The sequence below is a fragment of the Schistocerca cancellata genome, chromosome 1 (assembly GCF_023864275.1).
Source record: "Schistocerca cancellata isolate TAMUIC-IGC-003103 chromosome 1, iqSchCanc2.1, whole genome shotgun sequence".
NCBI lineage: Eukaryota > Metazoa > Arthropoda > Insecta > Orthoptera > Acrididae > Schistocerca > Schistocerca cancellata.
The window spans coordinates 523,678,058-523,701,973 of NC_064626.1; the positions used below are offsets into that span (position 1 = coordinate 523,678,058).

Genomic DNA, 23,916 nt, shown 5'->3' on the forward strand with positions numbered 1-23,916 from the left:
CATTACATTCAGCTAGCACTCTCCTGCTATATTTTACGTAGATAGTTCATTCCCCAAATAGCACTTTATACATTTATTTTTAATTTGCTATATGTAACCCGCCTGGGAAGTGTTGTTTCTGCTGCTAAATTAACCAGTTTTTATACTAATTTTGTGCATGACAACTTATTATATGTTTAATGTTTGTCTGCCATATGCTGGTGGCTGTACATCGCGGTGGCTCATCTTCACGCACATCAAGCACCACTTGACAATTACATAATGGCCAAAACTGGCCAATAATGTAACAAACAATAATTACAGTCAATGGCAAGAACGTCATTATTTCAGAAATTTTGTACAACTGTTAACTGTCCAAAAGAATGCAAAGATATTCTTTGGATGCCCTCCAGTTTGCTGCTACCTTGTTATTTCTTCTTCTTCTTCTTCTTCTTCTTCTTCTTCTATTTGCACGAATTGGGGAAAATATCCTACACTTATTGTCACTTATGCAAATCTTATCCCATATGAACTGTTGTGTGGCTCAGTAAGCCTCAAATAAGGACCACTCCTTACGGGTTTCATACCTAAATATATTTGATTCCACTTACCTAACATCAAAAATTCAATATTGTCAATTATTATCCCAATTACTTCTCAAATCTGGAGCATGCATCAGTTGACGCACCTGTTCTGAAATCTTCCCTACACACTTGGTGAGTGTTGTACTACTACTACTACTACTACTACTACTACTACCACCACCACTACTACTACTACAAGTGAGCCAAAATTGATCATTTCTATGAGAAGGAAAACAGTTACAGCTTCAAAATTAAATGAAAAACATTGAGGAGGATTCGTTATGTGTCCCACTTCAAAACACAGATCAGTTTAAAGCTTTTCCAGCAGAGTAACTGAATTCTGGATGACTTAACACTGTTATTCAACTATGTCAGAGCAGGATCCTGGCTGCCAATGACAATAATTTTCATGAAAAACCACTTGTTGACTGACTACCTATTCCTAGTCTCTTAATAAATTCTTGCTTTTCATTACAGCAGTAACTGAGCACCTCCCAATTCCCTCCAAAAAAATTTCTGTGGTCACCAAAACAACTGTAGATTTAGTAGACAATTTATTTATTGAAAGAACTCACTTCTTGAGCTCTGTGAATGTGTTCATAGCTATATATAGTGGTTATGTGAAACCTTGGGAAAAGTCTATCCTATTACAATAGTTGGACTGAAATTTGAACCTGTTGCTTTCCAATATTGTTACGCCAAGTTTAGTGGTGATCTGCATTTATCAAACACATGGCATGCTGTATTTAGCATAGTTGTTGCAGTCTTCGGTCAGAACACTGGTTTTATGCAACTTCCCACACCTTTGTATACAATGCAAGTCTTTTCATCTTTGTGTAACTAATGGAACCTACACCCACTTGAATCTGGTAATCATAGCCAAGCACTGGGGGCCCTCTACATTTTTACCATCCAGACTACTCTCCATTACCAAATTAACTAATTAACTACTCCATGACCTCTAGATGTGTCTTGTCAACCTAATCCTGAGCTAAGAGGCTTCCAGACAACAAGAAATTTTGAGGAGAATTTCACTTCTTTCAGTGCCCAAAGCTCTTCATGTTGTTAAAACGTCATTGATTGCTCTCCTTCGAATCGTGTAATATTGATCCTGGCACATTAACAAAAACTGGTTTTCAATGACCAAATTTAGCTCTTATCAAATGGTCAAAAACAGACTTTAATTTCTGCTGTGAAATGCTTCAATACAGAAATGCAAATGCGGAAGTGGAAAGAATTTTTGGTCAGATGAACATTATTAAAACTAAAGCGAAAAATAAAATGAAATCTGAAATCATGAATTCAGATTTGTTTATTCAAGCAGGAACCTGAAGGAAGAAACAATATTGCCATAATAATGAACCACCAACAGAAGTGCTGACGCAAATAGGAATTTACAACTTTGTAACATGGGCAGCCACAGCCACTGAAATTCATGGTGACTTGAAACTGAATGAAACCGCAGACAGCTGTTAACTGACAGTTTATTGACCGAACCAGTTTCGCTGCATTAAAGCAGCATATTTGGGTGTAAGTGGTGCCACAAATTAGCACGTGGAGATGCTCCCAATGTTCGTAGTCAGAGAATCCACTGGTGCTTTACCCTTATGACTACTGACTGCAGTTGCCACATCCCCTGCCCTATTTGCCCCACTGTTTCACTGATTTTTATTCGTTGAGCAGTTCCCGTCTTCATGGGGTTCGATTCTCCGACTACGAACATTGGGTTGTCTCCATGTGCTAATTGATGTGACACCACTTACACCTGAAGATGTTACGACCTGATAGGAACTGTTAATGACATGTAAAGCATCTGAACGTAATTTATCTGCTACTACCTCTGCCTCTGGTGTTGAACCTTATGTCGAGGACAACGTTGATAATCCCGAGCTCTTCATTTTCTCATAGGTAAGTTCGCTGTGCCACATTTCATAATATTGTTCTAGCTTTAAACAAAGGGATAAATTGAATTGTCTCATACTTTTGGTTACTGAACATACTCAGTGCTCACAAAATAACAATCTAATGGTTTTGTTAAAGGCACAAAAAAATGTAGTGGTTTATATTGGTTTGAATAAGTTATTTCAGTGGGAAATCTCATTTCACTGAGCACTCAATCCTCTCTGCATGTCCTTCAGAGGACAGCATGAAGTAATATTTAGTGTAAATGATGTGATGTAATATCAATCATCAGGTTTGTTCGGTTTTGAATTCTTTTTAAACTAGCTTTCTTCGCACACATGCTGATGTTGCCATGAATTTCACACTTTAATACTGAGTTATTCACCTAAAATCGGTAAATAATCTTTTAATGGGTTGAACTACTCATCAATACAAACAACTTTTACTGTGGAATGAACTTCAAATTCACAAAAAAATCAGCTGTTTCATACATTTTGGTCGAGTAGGTTAGTTTGTATGTAACTTTTACAGGGACTAGCCGATTTCAAGTTTGTCCCATAATAAAAGAAAAGATAGTTCTGATGAGTTATTTTAGTTGTTGGTAAGTTGTTGATTTGCTTATATACGATTTTCTGATTCGTGTACAAGTTGTAGTTTTTGTTTGCTGTTGTTACAGAGCCAGAACCAGTGTCAGTGGAAGTGGCTAGTACATTGACTACTTGCCCTGAAAACCCTTTTGATATTTTTTATGTGGTAGGAAAAGTACTCAGTGATGAGGGAAAGTATAAACATCTGATGGAGTCTTCAGAACAATGTCATAATTATGCATATTCGGAGCAGCAGAGGGTGGACAGAAAAGAAAGTTTCGTTCTTACAGGCTAAAGAAGTGCTCTTGGCTAGTCTATAGCCAACAACAGAACAGTGCATATTATTTGCCTTGCATACTATTTTTTTGTGCAGATAATGGGGGAAAGCATTCTGTGGCTCTAAGATCTTAAGTCACTCGTCCACTTTGCAAATACAAAAAAGCAATAAAAAGCTTCAGAAACCATTCCACCACAGATTATCACAAAATGGCAGTTTTAAAAAGCACACATTTTAAAAGTTCATATGAAAACCCTGAAAAAGCTGTAAATAATTTAATCAAAACTGAGAAACTGAAAATTATTAAATCAAACAAGCTGATTCCTACAGTAAAGACGATCATATTATGTGATCGAGAAAACATACTGTTAAGAGGCCACCGAGATGATGGTACACTGAGTGATGAAATCAGCCAAGGAAAATTTTGAGCACTTTTAAAATTTCGCATTGATTCAGGTGATTCATCCCTCCAGAAACATTTAGAGACTGTCCCAAAAAAAATGCTACGTATCTGAGCAAAACAACTTAGAATCAGCTGATTGATTGTTGCCATTGTGTCATTATGAAAAAGGTACTCGGCAATGACAAAGAGGTAAAATATTATGCTTTCCTTGGTGATGGAACAACGGATGCCAGTGGTACAGAACAAGGACTTCATATGCTTTCTATCTGCAACTGATATGACTGGTGCTGCATTAAGTGATCGAATCATTCAAGAATTAAATCAAGCCAGCCTACAAGTTAAGAATTTGAGAGGTCAAGGTTATGATGGAAGTGCCAACATGTCTGGAAAGTTCAGTGGCATACAATCCTGAATAAAGCAGCTCCAACCACTAGTGACTTATACGTTTTGTGCAGCACATAAACTAAACCTAGCTATTGTGAGGGCCTGCAGATTGCCTAGTATTCACAATATGATGCAATTTGTAAGTTGTGTTACCAATTTTGTGCGAGAGTCAGCAAAAAGGTTGATACTTATCAAGCGAGCTATCCTTGAAAAACACCCAGAGGCAAAAATAGTTAAGAAACAAAGTCTTAGTGACACAAGCTGGTTCGAAAGGCATGATGCACTCCTTTAATTCAAAGAGCTCTTTGACTATTGTACAGTTCCTTGAAGAAATGGACAGAACTTCTCCGTCACTGGAAAGTGCAAGTCTTCTGGCTTCTATTCAATGATATGACTGTCTTAACTTTGACAGTAGCCACCACTGTATTTGAAATTACTGTTTCGTTTTCATGGCAACTTCAGGCTGTTGCATTAGATCTCAACCTTTGCTGTGAGACGGTAGAAACTGTAATAACAACACTAGAACGATACGGAGAAACGAAATATGAAGAAATTTTCCAAGAAGAAAACTTTTGGACATCCCAGTCCAGGCACCCAGAATCTCCAAATGTTCTGCTCATCGCTCAAATATAGAAGCACCTGATGCTAAGGAGTACTACAGGTAAAATAAACCTTTAATACATAGACATGCTTTTTGCTTGATGCAGCATTTCTTTCTTTTCTGTTCTTTCGAGTTCGAGAATAATGTAATGTGTTTTGGGTGTAAAAGTCAACATGGTAATAAACGGAGGGCTTGTAGGTCCAGTTGGGAGGTTTGAAGGAGGAGGGGGTGGGGAAAAAAGAGAAATAGAGGAAGGGAAAATGACTGGTGGATGCTTTGGTGGAATAGAGGGCTGTGTAGTCTGGTAGTGGGTGGGTGGAATAGAAGTCCATGTAGCTCTGGAGTGGGAGCAGGAAAGGTGATAGGTAGGTGAAGAACAGGGACTAGTGAAGGTTGAGGCCAGGGAGGGGGTTTACAGAAATGTAGGATATACCACAGTGAGAGGTCCTAGCAGAGCAATTCTGAAAAGCTGGTGTTGGTAGGAAGGATCCATATGGCATAGGCTGTGAAGAAGTCGCTGTGCAGCATGTTCAGCAATTGGGTGGTCCAGTTGTCTCTTAGCCACAGTTTGATGGTGGACAGATTGCTTGTTGGTTGTCACGCCCACAAGAAAGCAGCACAGTGGTTGCAACTTAGTTTGTAGATCACATGCCTGCTTTTACAGGTAATCCTGCCATTGGCAGGATAAGAGATGCCTGTGAGTGCAATGGAGTAGGTGGTGGTGGGAGGATGTATGGGACAGATCTTGCATCTAGGACTATTGAAGGGATATGAGCCATGAGGCTAGGGGTTGGGAGCAAGGATGGAAAATTTATGGACAAGGGTATTGCATAGGTTTAGTGGGTGGTGGAAGACCTCTGTGTAAGGCATGGGAAGGTTAGTGGGTAGAACAATTCTCATTTCAGAGCACAATAAGAGGTAGTTTTAATCCTGGTGGAAAATGTGATTCAGTGGCTCCAGTCCTGGATGGTACTGCGTCATGATGGAAGTGCTCCTTTGTGGCTGGATTTTAGGTATATGGGAGGTGTTGGGTAAGCAGAGAAACAAGGCACGAGAGACATGTTTCTGTACAATGTTGGGAGGATAATTTCAGTAGATCCTTGGTATAATTGGAGAGGAACTGCTCATCACAACAGATCGACAACAACAGGTGGCTAGGCTATAGGTACGGGACTTCTTGGGATGGAATCAATGGCAGCTGTCAAAGTAGAGAAATTGCTGGTGTTTGGTGATTTTGATATGGATGAAGGTGCAGATGTAGCCATCCTTGAGGTAAAGGTCAACATTGAGTAATGTGGTTTGTTGGGTTGAGGAAAACCGGGTAAAGTGAATGGGGTAGGAGGTGTTGGGATTCTAGATGAACGTGGATAGGGTGTCCTCAACCATGGTCCAAATCACTAAGATGTCATCAATGAAACTAAACCAGGTGAGGCACTTATTCATGAGTCTTCTTGAGGAATCCTTCCTAACCATCCAGAATTTGAAACCACCTCACCTGGTTCAGATGTTTGTGATCTGCACCGACAATGAGGACAACCTATCCACATCCATCCAGAACACCAACACCTTGTGCCCCCAACAAGACACCTTACTTGATGTTGACCTCTATGTCAAGGAGGGCTACATCAGTACCTCTGTCCATATAAAACCTACGAACCACCAGCAATATCTATACTTCGACAGCTGCAACCCATTCCAGCTGCTTCCATACAGCCTAACCACCAGTTATCATATCTGTAGTGATGAGCAGTCCATTTCCAAATATACTGAAGGTCTGACTGAGGCTTTCACGAACTAGAATTAGTGACCTAACCTCCAGCAGAAAAAACATCTCCTGTGCCTTGTCCTTCTAGTCACCTATTATCTCCAACATACCCACCGTCTGGCCACAAAGGAGCAATTGCCTTGTGGCTCAGTACCACTTGGGACTGGAGCAACTGAATCACTTTCTCTGTCAGGGTTTCAACTACCTCTCATCATGCCCTGAAATGAGGAAGATCCTACCTACTATCCTGTCCGTCCATCCCACAGTGGTATTCTGCCACCCACTGAACATACACAATATCCTTGTCCATCACTGCTCCCACCACCTTTCCCCAATGGCTCATATCGCTGCAACAAACCTGGTTGAACGACGTCTCAAAACATCCTTCCACCAACACCTATAGCAGTCTTGTCAAAGGCACCTTCTATTCCATCAAACATAGATCTACCTCTGAAAGCAGTCATATGATCTACAAACTAAGGTGGGTTCTGTATGGGCATGACAACTAAAAATCTGTGTCCTCCGAGTCTCTTGTAGTGACATGTCTGAATAAAATAATCTCAGTTTTCATGCCGTGTGAATTCAAATAAAAGTCTTCAGCTCCCAACAGTAATCTAAAAGTTGAGATTTTTATTCGAACTGACATGGCTTGAAAACTGAGAAGATTTAATTCAACCAACAACATATCTGTCCACTGACATGCTGTGGCCAAGAGATAGATGGAGCACAGAGCTGCTGCAGATGCTGACCAATACAACGTCCTTCACTTCAATGACTTCTTGACAGCTTACACAATCTGGATGCTTCCTACCAACACTAGCTTGTCTGAACTGCACAAGGAGAAACTCTCCCTGCAATATGAGGAGGTACCCAAAAGAAACCAAACCAATTTTTTTAAACTTAGGTAGTCACATTATAAGCATAAACCTTCAACCTCTTCACAGTATTCTCCACTTGCATTTGTACACGTGTCTAATCTCTTATTTCACTTTTCAAAACATTATTTAAACTCATCTTTAATGATACTCAATAGTGCCTCCATTGTTTTTTTCTTAACCTCAGCAACATAAGCAAAATGCTTTCTTTCATGTCTCTTCATTCTGGTAAACAAAAAGAAGTGACATGGGGTAAAGATGGGTAATAATGGGGTTGAGGAACAAGGGTCATACTATTTTCAGTCGAGAACTGTGGTACAGATGGGCCTGTGCGAGCAAAGGCATTATGCTGGAAAAACCCATCATCCAACTGCCACAAACCAAGCCGTTTCCACTGCACTCTGTTGTGCAATATTTTCAAAACTTCCAAACAGAAAGTCTTGTTAATTCTCTGACCTTGCGGAATAAATTCTGAATGGACAACTCCTCACATTGAGAAAAACAAATCAGCACATTGAGAAAAACAAATCAGCATTCTTTCAATGTTTGATTTCACCTGAAGAGCTTTCTTGGGTGAAGCAAACTTAAGTCTACTGCTGACTTGACTGTTCCTTTCATTCAGGATCGTAAGCATGGCACCAAGTTTCATCAACATATGATAATTTTTGTTTGGATCACTTTGGGACTCCTCTTTCAAAGCACAGCATGCTTCCATGTGACCTAGTTTTTATTCTGTCAGCAGTCTTGGCACAAATTTGGCAACCACTCTTTTCATTCCCAAATCTTCTATCACAACTCACTACACTGAACTCCAGATCACTGCTGAAAGCTCCACAATTTCTTCAATGGTCCGTCATCAATCTTCATTGGTGATTGCATGAAGGTTTTCAACACTTTCACAGGTTTGGGCCATGGAAGGGCACCAGAATGAGGTTCGTCATCAATTAACATTTCACCGTTTTTAAAATTGGAAAATCACTCAAACACTTCAGTTTCCTCCATAACGCAGTCCTCGTATGCTGTTTTTAACATTTCAGGAGTTTCTGTTCCACTTTTTCCAAGCAAAAAGCAGAATTACACTGCCGCATGCTGTTCACAGAAAGCAGCCATTGCGAAAACGACAATCACACAGAGCAGTTGTCACTATAAACTCTGGCGAAACTAGTCTTGACCTTCAGCAGTGCCACTTCGCTTACTGACTCTGGAATGTTCACTCTATGCACTCCTGGAAGCAAAATGCAGTACTACAAAAGCTATGCCACCAAAAAGAAATTCAATTTCTTTTGGGTACCCCTTGTATATCCTATGTTCCCATAACCCCCAGCATTCGACCTTTCGTAGTTTCTGTCCTTCACCTAGCCACCTCTCCCTGCTCCCACTCCAGCACTACACAGCCTTCTCTGCCACCATCACACCCACCAGTACGCCCCCCCCCCTCCCCCCCCGCCCCGTCTCCTAACAAACCTCCTGAGTGCACGTACCAGTCCTTCCCTGTCTCCATCATGTCCCTGCAGGCTCTCAAAAGCAGCAATACACCTTCCCCTACCCCAACCATGCTAACCCTTCCCTTCGGGCGCTACCCCAGACTCCACATCACACCTACCATCTGTACAGAATATCTCTTACAAGGCTCTGCTGCAGTCTGTTGTATGACCTCAGAAGCTGGAGACAGTCATCGTGTGTGTGAGTTGAGCTCATGTGATTGTGTTGTCTTTACGAATTCTGAACAAGGCCTTTTGGATGAAAGCTTAAATTTATAGAAGTTTTTTCATTGTGCTTGTCTGCAACCCAAACTCTCCTCTGTAAGGTGAATTGTAATGTATCCTTTTCGTAATACTGTCATTATTCCATCCTGGACTTTCCATTGCTTATAAAATGGGATTGACAAAAAGTGCAAAATGGCTAAGCAGGAATGACTAGATGACAAATGAAAGTATATAGAAGCATGTATAACTAGGGGAAAAATCAGTAATACATAGAGTAAAATAAAAGAGGCCTTTTGAAGAAAGAAGTAGCTATATGAATATCAAAAGCTTAGATGGAAAACCAGTATTAAGCAAAGAAGGGAAAGCTGGGAGGGGCTACACATGGAAAATGAACTTAAAGGCAGTGTTATAGAAAAAGGAGAGGAATTAGGTGAAGATGAGATGGGAGATAAGATGCTGCAACAAGAACACCTGAACAATCAATACATCCATCTAATTTTGAGCGTTGTACTGAAATAGTTTCTTTTGTCTTCTGCTGCCAGAAAGTGTCAAGTTACCCGAAAGTGGTACATACAATACAGCCATGCATTATTAATTAATGTATAAATCCACCTGATGATAAACAAGTAAAAAACCTCTGAAATGGGTCAAAAATATAATAAATGTGAATGGTTACACAGTAGTTTGTTTTTTCAATGAATATAAAAAAGCCTAAGCTTCAATGTTTGCATTTCCAAACATAAAAGAGAAATTAGTAATGTTAAACCAAGTGGGGTTACAATGTTTTAGTAGGAGTTGGATCACAACTTCTTACTGGAAGAACCCTGCTGTCTAGGGGTTAGTATGAATTTTCTCATTAAGGTCAAAAATCTCATTGGCTATCTTCCATTGTCTATAACATAATAGAAGCCAATAATTACATGCAGCCACAGCTAGTAAATGAAATAGATGAACACAAGTTTCTAAGTTAAAACAATCATTTATCTGGCACTTCAAATTTGATTTCAAAACTCTTGGCTCTCAAAACATGAGAGTGAAATTGTTCAGACCTCAAGAAGACACTATGCAATAACAATGCCCAAGCCCACACGTAACAGCTAATTCTTCTCTCCCAGGAAAAACTGCTTGTTTCAACTGCTAACTACTCTTCCAGCATCCAACTAATATAAGGCTTAGAGCCTGTAATGTCACATGGCACTTAATACAGCACTTTTTCTGTATTTAAGACAAGTGATAGCTATTTAAAGTTACTAATTACACAAAATAATATTTCACCTTATACACTCCAATCCAGTCCCAAAATGCTGGTTCTACACCAGAAGGAACTAAGTACGTAGCAGAATTATCACGTGACGTACACCAGACACCAATTTCTTCAAATGTCACAAAGCTATCTTCATGATCGCTGAAGACCTGCAACAAAATAATTACATTGTACTTATTCCAAGAACAATTAAGGTTAATTCTTGATTTCATCAATTACTGATTTGCACATTATCTATAAAAACTAGATAAGGTATACTATCAACAAATAAAATTCCATTCATATAATCAAAGTTTTTCCAATTATGCAAGGCATTACAGAAATATTTCTACATCCCTCTATTTCAATTGTCAACTGCTTCAATGGTACCTCCTATGCCACAATAATTTAATAGAAAACATTTATTACATAGTGGATGGAAGTATAACTGAAATATGCAGAGAGCTACAATAACCCACAACAGAAATAACAGAAAATAATTATGTGGCTGCAGTAACTAGGGTCTAGATGGCCTGAGATAATCAGAAGGTGCCCAACAGTCAAGCTACTGTGGCAAACATTCTAACACACATTAACACAGAGTAAACATGCTGATACAATGTCAATGTGGCAATAATCAATTAATAAATAAATCTGAACTTGTATACAATTCTCTTAACTATTCTGGAAATAATTATTTTGGTAATGAACTGGAACTATCTGCCAGCAGTGACGTTTTTAGTGACCATACATAAAGAAAAGAGGACTGTACATTACTCTTTTTCTTGTGCTTCTGTCCCACACCAATGCAGGGTCAGTGCGGTTATTAAGGGTTTTGGCATGCTTCATTTAAGGGGATGGTCTGATGTGTTTCCCATTGCTACTCAGTTACCCCCCAGGACAGAATTGTGTGTGCCCCCAACTGTTTGTGCATAGTGTGAATGTGAGCAAAAAGGTAGCTAAACATTTACAAATCATGTAAATGAGGCAGGACTTGGGTGAACGCCCAGTATTCACGTCAGGGGATATGTGGAAACAGATCCAATGTGGCCAGCGTACCAACCCTCCTTTTTAATCCACCAGGCAAATATGATACATGGCTGTTGCACTTCTTTGTCCCGGAAGCAACACTTTAAAATGCACAGCTGTCCGGTTGGGTAAAATAAGATTGGAAAATTGGAAATTAAAAATCATTACCTTTTTGCCAATACTGTCCAAGAGTGGAAACATACCAATTACATTTCTCCCTAACATGCTCCTACCCAGCCAAAATATGCTTGCATTTTGGTCGCTGGCAATTTGGTCACACGGGTAAGTCACATTCTTGACTGTAGACAAAGCCCCCATAAGGCTTTACATGCTGCCAATTTGACTGCATAACCTGCTAGTCCACGGGACTGGTTGCGCCGAGTCAGCTGTGTTTGTTCCTTTCACACATGGTGATCTAGCAGTGCAGATGCTGAGGGTGGGAGTAAACAGTTGCCACCTCCCATGTTGTTGTTGTGGTCTTCAGTCCTGAGACTGGTTTGATGCAGCTCTCCATGCTACTCTATCCTGTGCAAGCTTCTTCATCTCCCAGTATCTACTGCAACCTACATCCTTCTGAATCTGCTTAGTGTATTCATCTCTTGGTCTCCCTCTACGATTTTTACCCTCCACACTGCCCTCCAATGCTAAATTTGTGATCCCTTGATGCCTCAAAACATGTCCTATCAACCGATCCCTTCTTCTAGTCAAGTTGTGCCACAAACTTCTCTTCTCCCCAATCCTATTCAATACCTCCTCATTAGTTACGTGATCTACCCATCTTATCTTCAGCATTCTTCTGTAGCACCACATTTCAAAAGCTTCTATTCTCTTCTTGTCCAAACTATTTACCGTCCATGTTTCACTTCCATACATGGCTACACTCCATACAAATACTTTCAGAAATGACTTCCTGACACTTAAATCTATACTCGATGTTAACAAATTTCTCTTCTTCAGAAACGCTTTCCTTGCCATTGCCAGTCTACATTTTATATCCTCTCTACTTCGACCATCATCAGTGATTTTGCTCCCCAAATAGCAAAACTCCTTTACTACTTCAAGTGTCTCATTTCCTAATCTAATACCCTCAGCATCACCCGACTTAATTCGACTACATTCCATTATCCTCGTTTTTCTTTTGTTGATGTTCATCTTATATCCTCCCTTCAAGACACCATCCATTCCGTTCAACTGCTCTTCCAAGTCCTTTGCTGTCTCTGACAGAATTACAATGTCATCGGCGAACCTCAAAGTTTTTATTTCTTCTCCATGGATTTTAATACCTACTCCGAATTTTTCTTTTGTTTCCTTTACTGCTTGCTCAATATACAGATTGAATAACATTGGGGAGAGGTTGCAACCCTGTCTCACTCCCTTCCCAACCGCTGCTTCCCTCTCATGCCCCTCGACTCTTATAACTGCCATCTGGTTTCTGTACAAATTGTAAATAGCCTTTCGCTCCCTTTATTTTACCCCTGCCACCTTTAGAATTTGAAAGAGAGTATTCCAGTCAACATTGTCAAAAGCTTTCTCTAAGTCTACAAATGCTAGAAACGTAGGTTTGCCTTTCCTTAATCTTTCTTCTAAGATAAGTCGTAAGGTCAGTATTGCCTCACGTGTTCCAGTATTTCTACGGAATCCAAACTGATCTTCCCCGAGGTCGGCTTCTACTAGTTTTTCCATTCGTCTGTAAAGAATTCGTGTTAGTATTTTGCAGCTGTGGCTTATTAAACTGATTGTTCGGTAATTTTCACATTTGTCAACACCTGCTTTCTTTGGGATTGGAATTATTATATTCTTCTTGAAGTCTGAGGGTATTTCGCCTGTTTCATACATCTTGCTCACCAGATGGTAGAGTTTTGTCAGGACTGGCTCTCCCGAGGCCGTCAGTAGTTCCAATGGAATGTTGTCTACTCCGGGGGCCTTGTTTCGACTCAGGTCTTTCAGTGCTCTGTCAAACTCTTCACGCAGTATCGTATCTCCCATTTCGTCTTCATCTACATCCTCTTCCATTTCCATAATATTGTCCTCAAGTACATCACCCTTGTATAGACCCTCTATATACTCCTTCCACCTTTCTGCTTTCCCTTCTTTGCTTAGAACTGGGTTTCCATCTGAGCTCTTGATATTCATACAAGTGGTTCTCTTATCTCCAAAGGTCTCTTTAATTTTCCTGTAGGCAGTATCTATCTTACCCCTAGTGAGATAAGCCTCTACATCCTTACATTTGTCCTCTAGCCATCCCTGCTTAGCCATTCTGCACTTCCTGTCGATCTCATTTTTGAGACGTTTGTATTCCTTTTTGCCTGCTTCATTTACTGCATTTTTATATTTTCTCCTTTCATCAATTAAATTCAATATTTCTTCTGTTACCCAAGGATTTCTACTAGCCCTCGTCTTTTTACCTACTTGATCCTCTGCTGCCTTCACTACTTCATCCCTCAAAGCTACCCATTCTTCTTCTACTGTACTTCTTTCCCCCACTGCTGTCAATTGTTCCCTAATGCTCTCTCTGAAACTCTGTACAACCTCTGGTTCTTTCAGTTTATCCAGGTCCCATCTCCTTAAATTCCCACCTTTTTGCAGTTTCTTCAGTTTTAATCTACAGGTCATAACCAATAGATTGTGGTCAGAGTCCACATCTGCCCCTGGAAATGTCTTACAATTTAAAACCTGGTTCCTAAATCTCTGTCTTACCATTATATAATCTATCTGATACCTTTTAGTATCTCCAGGGTTCTTCCATGTATACAACCTTCTATCATGATTCTTAAACCAAGTGTTAGCTATGATTAAGTTGTGCTCTGTGCAAAATTCTACCAGGCGGCTTCCTCTTTCACTTCTTAGCCCCAATCCATATTCACCTACTACGTTTCCTTCTCTTCCTTTTCCTACACTCGAATTCCAGTCACCCATGACTATTAAATTTTCGTCTCCATTCACTATCTGAATAATTTCTTTTATTTCATCATACATTTCTTCAATTTCTTCGTCATCTGCAGAGCTAGTTGGCATATAAACTTGTACTACTGTAGTAGGTGTGGGCTTCGTATCTATCTTGGCCACAATAATGCGTTCACTATGCTGTTTGTAGTAGCTTACCCGCATTCCTATTTTCCTATTCATTATTAAACCTACTCCTGCATTACCCCTATTTGACTTTGTGTTTATAACCCTGTAGTCACCTGACCAGAAGTCTTGTTCCTCCTGCCACCGAACTTCACTAATTCCCACTATATCTAACTTTAACCTATCCATTTCCCTTTTTAAATTTTCTAACCTACCTGCCCGATTAAGGGATCTGACATTCCACGCTCCGATCCGTAGAACGCCAGTTTTCTTTCTCCTGATAACGACATCCTCTTGAGTAGTCCCCGCCCGGAGATCCGAATGGGGGACTATTTTACCTCCAGAATATTTTACCCAAGAAGACGCCATCATCATTTAATCATACAGTAAAGCTGCATGCCCTCGGGAAAAATTACGGCCGTAGTTTCCCCTTGCTTTCAGCCATTCGCAGTACCAGCACAGCAAGGCCGTTTTGGTTATTGTTACAAGGCCAGATCAGTCAATCATCCAGACTGTTGCCCCTGCAACTACTGAAAAGGCTGCTGCCCCTCTTCAGGAACCACACGTTTGTCTGGCCTCTCAACAGATACCCCTCCGTTGTGGTTGTACCTACGGTACGGCTATCTGTATCGCTGAGGCACGCAAGCCTCCCCACCAACGGCAAGGTCTATGGTTCATGGGGGGGCCCACCTCCCATAGTTTTGCTGTATTTGTCATTTGTTAATGCATTTCCTGTGACAATTTAAAGAACTTTGTGTTTTTTTTTTCTGCTGCAAAAATGACTTTTAATACTGTGAACAGATGAGTTCCATTGAATGGGCTGCGTTCCACACTGACAGGCCACAGGTGTGGCTGCTGTCGAGCCCAGCGTGGAGAAACTCAGACAAGATGCAGAGTGAAGACTTGGAATGTAGCTCAGTGTGACATACTGATAGCCACTATTGAGAACTTGAGAGGCATGGAGTGAAGACTTGGACGCGACTCCGCGAGAAGGAATGCACTGGGACCTAGGAGCTCTAATCGAGGGACTGGTGATTGTGGCTGATGCTTGGCCTGGAGTGATTCCCCATGCAAACTGGCTCCAGTTGGCATTCTTTATAGCTGCCCGGTAGAAGAATACTCCTCCAGCAATTGGTGGACACGTGAAGTGCAGAAGAGGAGTCGGTGCTCGTGATGCCAGCACTAACAGCGGCAAAGCTGACTATTTGTGTTACCGTGGTGGCTGCAAGATACGTGGTTGACAACAAACACATTGTGCTTATGTTGTGATTGCACTATTTATCCTGTACCTTCTGTGATGGTGCCCTCAGTACACATCTGTGCTACCTAATAGTGGATCCCAAGAGATACACTAATTTCTTCTAGTATTGCCTGTACCTGAAATTTGACCTAATATGTTGATCTCATAAAAATGTAACTGTACATGACATGGTGAATGACCACACACACACACACACACACACACACACACACACACACACAGAAGTCATTGGAGGTGACCAATGATAAAGTCATTTATCTTAAAAAGTGATATATTGCATGTAAAACTGTCTCTGAAAGTTCTTGCCTCAGAGCTGACCATAGCAAATGCTGCATTGTAGCCATGAATATTATTGAAATAATTCTTTGATTTCTCTTTCATTTTTGGTTATTCAAAGTAAGTACTTGATACAGTACATTGAAAAATAAATTTCTGTGTTTACGGCGGAAAATTAACCTTTCCCTTATAACAACAAAATACGAATACTGTTGTATCACATAAAGTAACATCAGATGTCTTGTCAGGACTCTACTAGTGCCACATCAATGACTATCAGTGTATTGGAACCAAGTAGTGTTGACTCAAGTGCGAATGACTGCTTTGTTGTATTCCATTACTGAGAGTAAATAAAGTCCATTTATTCTTGCTGCCTGTGGCACGTAACTCGGCATGCCTCTCTCGGTCATGACACAAAAGAAATAATACAACCCTAATCCAAATTTGAAGTACTTATTATAAAGTATGTAAAACAAATCAGCCCTGGAAAATCTGTAAAGTGATTCTTTTTTTATGTGTGTTTAGATTATAAACTCAAGTGCTCAACATTTAATTCCTGCTAACCGTGGCCCACTGGTCGGAAAATGAAACACAGTCCGATAAAATTGTGGTGCACATTGAGGGCCCCTCTCCAGGGCAAGAAGCCATGTGTTATAGGGCTGTGGCCTATGCAAAGATGAGTATGGAAGACCTCGTCCCATCCACATGGAGGTCCATGGCTGCGTTGTGGGCTTTACTAGATGGAGCTTACTGTCCATCACTTCCATCCATTTATCCTCCCACTGATGCAAGACTTACGATCTCAGTGAGGCTGTAGCATGCAGAGAGATGGCACACTGAAACAACTGAGGATCACAACATGCCCTCTTGACTGCTAAATCTGCCCTTTCGTTCCCCACAGTACCCTTGTGCCCTGGTACCCAACAAAATGACACCCCCTTCCCCAGTCTTCGTCGTTGGAGGAGGGCATCCTGGATTACCTGTGGATTACTTTACCTGCTGTGTAAAAATGTTGCGGAGAGCGAAGGGCACTCAGAGAATAGGAGCACACAAGAAATTTAAAACTGGGAGACCATCTCATCTGCTCCAGTATCCACAAGATCACATATAATTCTGCATCAAACACAGTAAAGTCTTGAGGCAGTTGGACCTTGAGGACACAGTCTGGGAAAACAACAGAGCAACCCAACCACCAGCTCGCTCTCCCCCCCCCCCCCCCCCCTCCTCTGTTCAGACCCATGTAATTGTGGTGCTCATATAAAATGTCAGAAAATATCATATTGAAAACATAAGAAGGAGTGCAATCTCTCTTCAGGAAACACACCTTACAGATGAAAACTCACTAGACTATGGTAAGTACCATATCTTCAAAAGTAAAAAAGACAAACAAATAGGAAGAGATGGCACCCCACTCCTAGGTATGGCATTTGTCATTCACAAGAGCATAGTTGATTCAATTAAAGAAGTCACTCCCATAAATAATAGACTAATGACAATGCGCATACAATCTGCAAACAAAAAATACACACTAATTAACATACATGCACCCAAGAACATTGAAAATAAGAGAGATCTGCAGAAGGTAGAGCAGTTTTATTCCAAACTCAAGAAGATTATGGCATTAGGCCCCAAAGAAGCCACAAAGATATTACTAGGCAACTTCAATGCCCAGATTGGCAGAGAAAAGGAATACCAAAAGACCACAAGTAAAATCCCGGCCCATAAATTCACCAACAAGAATGGCATGAGACTCATTGAAGTGTGTCAACAGAACAATTTGAAAATAATGGCCACCTCGCTGAGGAAACATCCTCAAAAACAGAAGACTTGGAGATCTCCTATACAGTCTCTCAGAGAATATCAGAACATCCACGTGGCCATCACACACCCTTCACAGAAGGAAATTCATGACATGCAAGTCCGAAGAGGAGCCAACAGTGACTCTGACCACTATCTAGTATGGATGAAAGTGAAATTCACTCTGAAAAGCATACACCACAAGAAAACTCATCCTCAAAAATTCGACACCAAAAAGATCAAAGAAAGTAACATAAAAGAAGAATGGGAAAAGGAAAATGCAAGCACCTGGCATCAATTCCGTAACAAGATAATCAAGATAGCCAAAGATGATGATGATGATGATGATGATGGGTTTGTGGGGCGCTCAACTGCACGGTTATCAGCACCCGTACAAATTCCAAACCTTTGCTCAACTCAATCTCGCCACTTTCAAGATGATGATGATGATGATGATGATGATGATGACAACACAAACACCCAGTCATCTCGAGGCAGGTGAAAATCTCTGACCCTGCCGGGAATCAAACTCAGAACCCCGTGCTCAGGAAGCGAGAACGCGACTGCGAGACCACGAGCTATGGACTAGATAGCCAAAGAGGCAGGACCACTGAAGAAGAATACGAAACACCCATGGTGGGACTCCGCATGTGAAGAAGCACTGGAAGAACGAAAGAGTGCTTTCCAGAAATATAACTAAAAAGTCACTGGAGACTCTAACAACATTATCTTCAGACCAGAAAGAAAGCCTAAAAAATTATCAGACAAAGAAAGAGGAGGCACATGAAGGACCAGTTGGACTCGATACAAAAAGACTTCCGAGTTCACAAGACTTGAGTCTTTTACAGAACGTTCGCAGGGAGGATTCGAGGACACATCCCTCAGAACTTACGTTTACGAAAACCAGACGGCAAACTCGCACTGACCAACCAAGGTAATTGTAGAGAATTGGCTCGATATTTCTTAGAACAACTCAATTGCCAGGAGCCCACATCAAGATGGCCCAAAGAGACTCCCGCACAAGTAAACCCAGAATCTTCATCACCTACCAAAGAAGAAATCCATAAACACATCTTCAGCCTCAAGAATAATAGGGCATCTGGAGAAGATGGTATAGTTGCAGAACTATTGAAGAACACAGGCCCAAATACACTTGAGGAGCTCACACAAATCATCATAGACATATTGAAAGCGGAAAAGGTACCGGAAGAATGGAACTGTGCACTCATCCATCTGTTACACAAGAAAGATGACAGAACAGATTCCAATAACTGCAGAGAGATTTCTCTCCTTGAAGTCACCTACAAAATTCTATCTGCGTGTCTTCTTCAAAGAACACAAGAACAGCGTCAAAACAAAACTGGTGACTATCAAGCCAGTTTCTGACCGGGGCTTGTGTTTAACAAATATTCAATTTGAAGATGCTATTGAAATAGAGAGCAACCCAAAGCTCTCTGGCCATCTGTATGTTCGTCGACTTCAAGAAGGCATATGATTCGGTGGATCAACAGTACCTCTTTAACATCTTAGAAGAACAAGGACTTGATCGAAAGACATTAAGACTCATCAAGGAAACATTCACAGGCACAAAGTGAAAAGTGAAATTCATGGGTGAATTGTCAGAGCCCTTTGACATAAAGACCGGTGTGCGACAAGGTGATGGATTGTCATCACTGCTCTTCAACCTTGTTCAGGATAAAGTCATCCAAGATTGGGAGAAAGAATTTAAAACCCACAACCACTGGAAACCCATTCAACTTGGACAACAGAATGAGGACATCAAGGTCAGTTGTTTAGCTTTTGCAGATGACCTAGCAATACTAGCAGCCTGCGGAAATACAGCGATCAAACAGATTGGAGTCCTCAAGGAATGCGCTGAGAAAACTGGACTACAAATTTCATTCAAGAAAACCAAGTTCATTTGCACTAAATTCGACATTTAGGAACCGAACACAAAATATGGGCAGATCAAACAAGTTCCACACTTCAAATACCTCAGTGAGATTATAGAACCAACAGAGTTGGAAAAGGAAGCACAGAAAGTCAAACGAGCATATGGGAGAAAGCATGAAATCTACAACAAGAAATGTATGTCCATTCATACAAAGATCAAACATTATAATACAGTGAATAAACCTGAAGCGCTGTACGTGAGCGAAACCTTCATCATAAATGTAATGCGTGATCTGACAGGGTTCATATGCATGTAATAATAATAATAATAATAATAATAATAATAACATAAGCAGGAGTGCAATCTCTCCTGTACTGCACTAGAGCAAATAGTTTGCACATCTGCGTAACCAGGTAGCAGACGATTAAAACCCTGGATTTGAGGTTGTACTACTTGTGCCACTCCAAGTGACTCCAGCACATGCCAAATGCGGATCCCAAATGCCCTTGTTGCTCATGAACAATGGGAGAAAAGGTATTCCAGAGGTGGAAATGCAACAGTGTGGTATGCCGATAAATTTGGAGCTATAAGGAACTTAAATGCCTGATGCACCTTGAGAAGTTGCCATCAAATTTTAAGTGCCGGTTCACCAGCCTCAGCACAGAGACTGGGTATGGGGCCAGTCCTGTAAGCACCTGTGGCCAGCCTAATCTCCTCATGGTGGACAGCATCAATGATCTCCAAATAAGAAGGCCTCACCAATCCATATACTGTGCACCCATAGTCTAGCCACAAATACATGGAAGCACTATACAACTGGAGCAGATGCGCCATTTCTGCTCCCCATGACCTGTGGCTAAGGCATTTCATGATGCTCAGTGCATTCAGAATTTCGGCTTTCAGGTCTCTCAGCTGTGGCAACCACGATAGTTTGGAGTCAAAGATTATGCTGAGGAACCCCACTGAGTTGTTAAAATGTCGGATGGTGTCCTTTACATGCAAGGCAAATAAATTAAACAAACAAAAAGAATAATTAAAATGAACACACACACACACACACACACACACACACACGTATCTGCAGAAAACTGAAAACCCATCTTTGCAGCCCACTCCTCTAATCTCAGAACTATGTTGTAACTGATGGTTCACTGTTGTAACCATAGAGAAGGAACACAAAACAGCAAAATCATCCACAAATAAGGACAATGCCTTACCATAGAAAATATGCTGTTTATGGCTATGATAAAGAGGATAACACTTAAAACACTGCCCTAAAGGACAACATTCTCCTGATGTTGTCCTTTAGGGCAGTGTTTTAAGTGTTATCTCCTGATGGAAACAATCTGACAGTGTATCAGCAACTTGAGTCCTAAAAACCTGCTGAGACAGGAAAGACCATATGAAGAAGAGTAAATGGCTACGAAAGCCCCACTGACACAATTGTGCAAGACTACTGTGTCTCCAAGTAGTATTGTATATCTTCTGGTATTTAAGAATATGTCAATATAGCTATATTTACATAGGAGAGCCTGCTAAACAGCTGGCTCTAGCAGGGTCTGGCTGTCGACGATGGATGGAAATCTCCAGAATTCACACAGAGAGACTAAGGAGTTGCTTGGTATCTAACAAGCAGACCAGACAATGGTTAATCATTCGCTCCATGATGTTTCCTACACAGCTCATTCAGGCAATACTCCGATAACTACTGAGTCATGAGAGATTCTTTCATGGTTTGGCAAGAGGTATCAAAATTGCCTCTCTCCACTAGTTGGGGAAGTGACCTGTTTGCCATATAAGATTGAAACAATCGAGAAGGTCTTCCTTTGACACTACTGGCAAGTGTCAAAGCAGCAGTCCCAGATTTGGTTGTAACAAGTTGCAGTGTCACGAATCTCATACGGGGCTGATTCCAGCTCCCACATGAAGACATGGGATTAGGACTCAGAATGGTGGGATCTGAAATGCAACTTGCCCCACTCTACAGTCGCACGGTAGCAGCAAAACACCGGATCCTGGCTGGAATTGGCAGTGGCTTTTGTAAAATGCTCTGCCAGTGTCAGTGATGTCTCTGGTCATTGTCTGGGACACTCCTGTTTCAGCATTGCTGCTATTGGTAAATGACTGTTTTTACTGGAATTCCTTCCAATGGCTACCCACAATTTTGTAGAACAAGTGGAATGGTTGATAGACTTCACAAACACTTGCCATGACCTTTACTAGTTCTTCTTAATTATGCATTGAGCCTTGACTCTCACGACTCTAAAGGTTAGGAGGTTGTCTGCTGTAGTGCAGCATTTAAATTGCTGAAGTGCTGCACACCTGTCCCAGGTGGATGAACAGCACTACTCTGTCCACTGAGGTACAGGTCACCTCCTAAGATGCCCTAAGGACTTTGGGATGGATAAGTCAGCAGCACGGTGGATCACTTGTGTGATGTGGTTCACTCATTCCTAGGCACTGTCATGATGTTCAAACACAACCAGCTGGCTGAACTGCATCCAGTTGGCCCTGCTGACCATCCATTTTGGTGGCTTTTCATCAGGTAATGATGCATCCAGTAGGTGAATGCGGAGTGGGAAGTGTAACTGAAATGAAGGTTGTCAATGATGTCCCACTAAACAGTCTGCGGGGGCTAGAGAACAGAAAAAGGGGTCGATGGCTGAGAATGACCCAGTAGCAGTACAGAAATGTGTGCTAGTACCTGTGTTGAGGATGTACCGCTTGTTAGACATCATGAGGCTCTCCAAAAGCTGGCCCTGAGGCCAAGTAGAGGTTGAGCCCCACAACACATGGTAGACATTGAGTCTCCCAGTAGCAAAAATGGTTGTTGGAATTGTTCCACAACACCTATGAGAGCCTGTATCTACCATTGCGTCTCGCGAAGGTAGATGCAGCGAGCAAACAGTGATCCTCCAACACTAATGAATTTCAAAAGCAGCTGCTTGCAAGTCAGTAGCCAGGGTGAGAGCAGAGAAGTGATGCATGTTATTGACAAACATGGCAATCCCTCCCTTGGATCTGTCCCCAGGCAGGTCATCCTTTCGATGAAGAATATGGCCTCTTAGCACATGAGTGTCAGTGGCTTTAAAATGTGATTCTTGTGAACACAGACCCAGGGGGTGTTCCTACACTAGCAGTCCAGTTCCTTCACATGTGTCCTGAACCCATTAACATTCCACTGTAAAATGTGAGCCATCTATCACAGGAGTTGCACTTTCACCCTGTTTTCTGCCTGAGAGGAGAGCCCGTAATGGGTGGGGGCTCAGTCTTGGGGTGAAATGACTGCCCCAGTGCAACACCAAGGTGCATTAGCTTTACTGAAGAGTCAAGAGAGATGTCAGATAGTAATGACATTGACATCATTGGACTGTTTACTTCCTGACTGTCAGTGGTGAACCCTTGGTCCTTGACTTTTTGCCCTGGGGAGTCTTCGGAGCCACAACTGTGGCAATGATAGTGGCACCACTGGACAGTGGTCCAGACTGAACCCTTGGAGGAGTAGGTAGCTCCGCAACTTTAGCAACAACAGATTTGGCTGATGTATAGGCTTTGAAGAAACGGCAGCAACATAAGGGCACTGGCAAAAGCAGATACTAGTGCTGACACTAGCAACCTCCATTTGGGTAGCAGCATCAGTCTTCTGAACTGGTTGTTTAAGAGCAGATGCAAAGAAGGTAGCAAACTTCAGGTCTTCTAGATCTTTTTGGCCTCACCATACAAGAGACATTTGTTTTGACTTCTTATCATCCTTTCTTCAAGGAAGACACTACAGTCCCTACACCAAGACAGGGTGATCCCATGACTAGTTTACACATCCTGAAGAAGATGAACAACCAACATCTTCATAGGTGGCCTTACCACATTTTTCAGAAGTGGCTGCTCCCTTACAACCTACAATTGTGTGTATTAACATGATCTGGAAGTTTCGTGCAGCTGAAAGTTAGTACAAAGGAGTCAATTTTCATGAGATCACCATCCACCAGTTTCATTATGTTCTACACCTCAACGATGTATTCCTCAGTCCTCTCAGCTTTCAGTTCTTCTCAGAGAATCTCAAGCATATCCCTGCAAGTCACAACACCATTGCTATAGTTCAAGGTGTTGTGCAGTTCACTTTCTATTGCATACAACCTGAGGCACTGAGCTTTCTGGATGTTCTTCACTTCTTGGGAATTGGATGTTTTTACCAACAGGGTCCCGTTTAGCAAGAGCTTGACAGATTTTAAATTTCCAGCGATTCCCTCTAAACCTTTTCGGAGGTAAAAAGCTGAAACTTTCTTG

The 23,916-nt window shown here is 41.4% G+C and overlaps 1 protein-coding gene across 1 annotated transcript in view; it reads right to left on the reverse strand.

Annotated features, from left to right (window-relative positions):
• Window positions 1-23,916, reverse strand: part of LOC126179226 (phosphatidylinositol 4,5-bisphosphate 5-phosphatase A-like) — a 76,570-nt gene that overhangs the window by 5,141 nt on the left and 47,513 nt on the right. Inside the window, exon 8 of the mRNA XM_049924592.1 lies at window positions 10,339-10,476. Within this exon, the coding sequence (XP_049780549.1) occupies window positions 10,339-10,476 (138 nt within the window). The remainder of the gene's footprint in view (window positions 1-10,338; window positions 10,477-23,916) is intronic.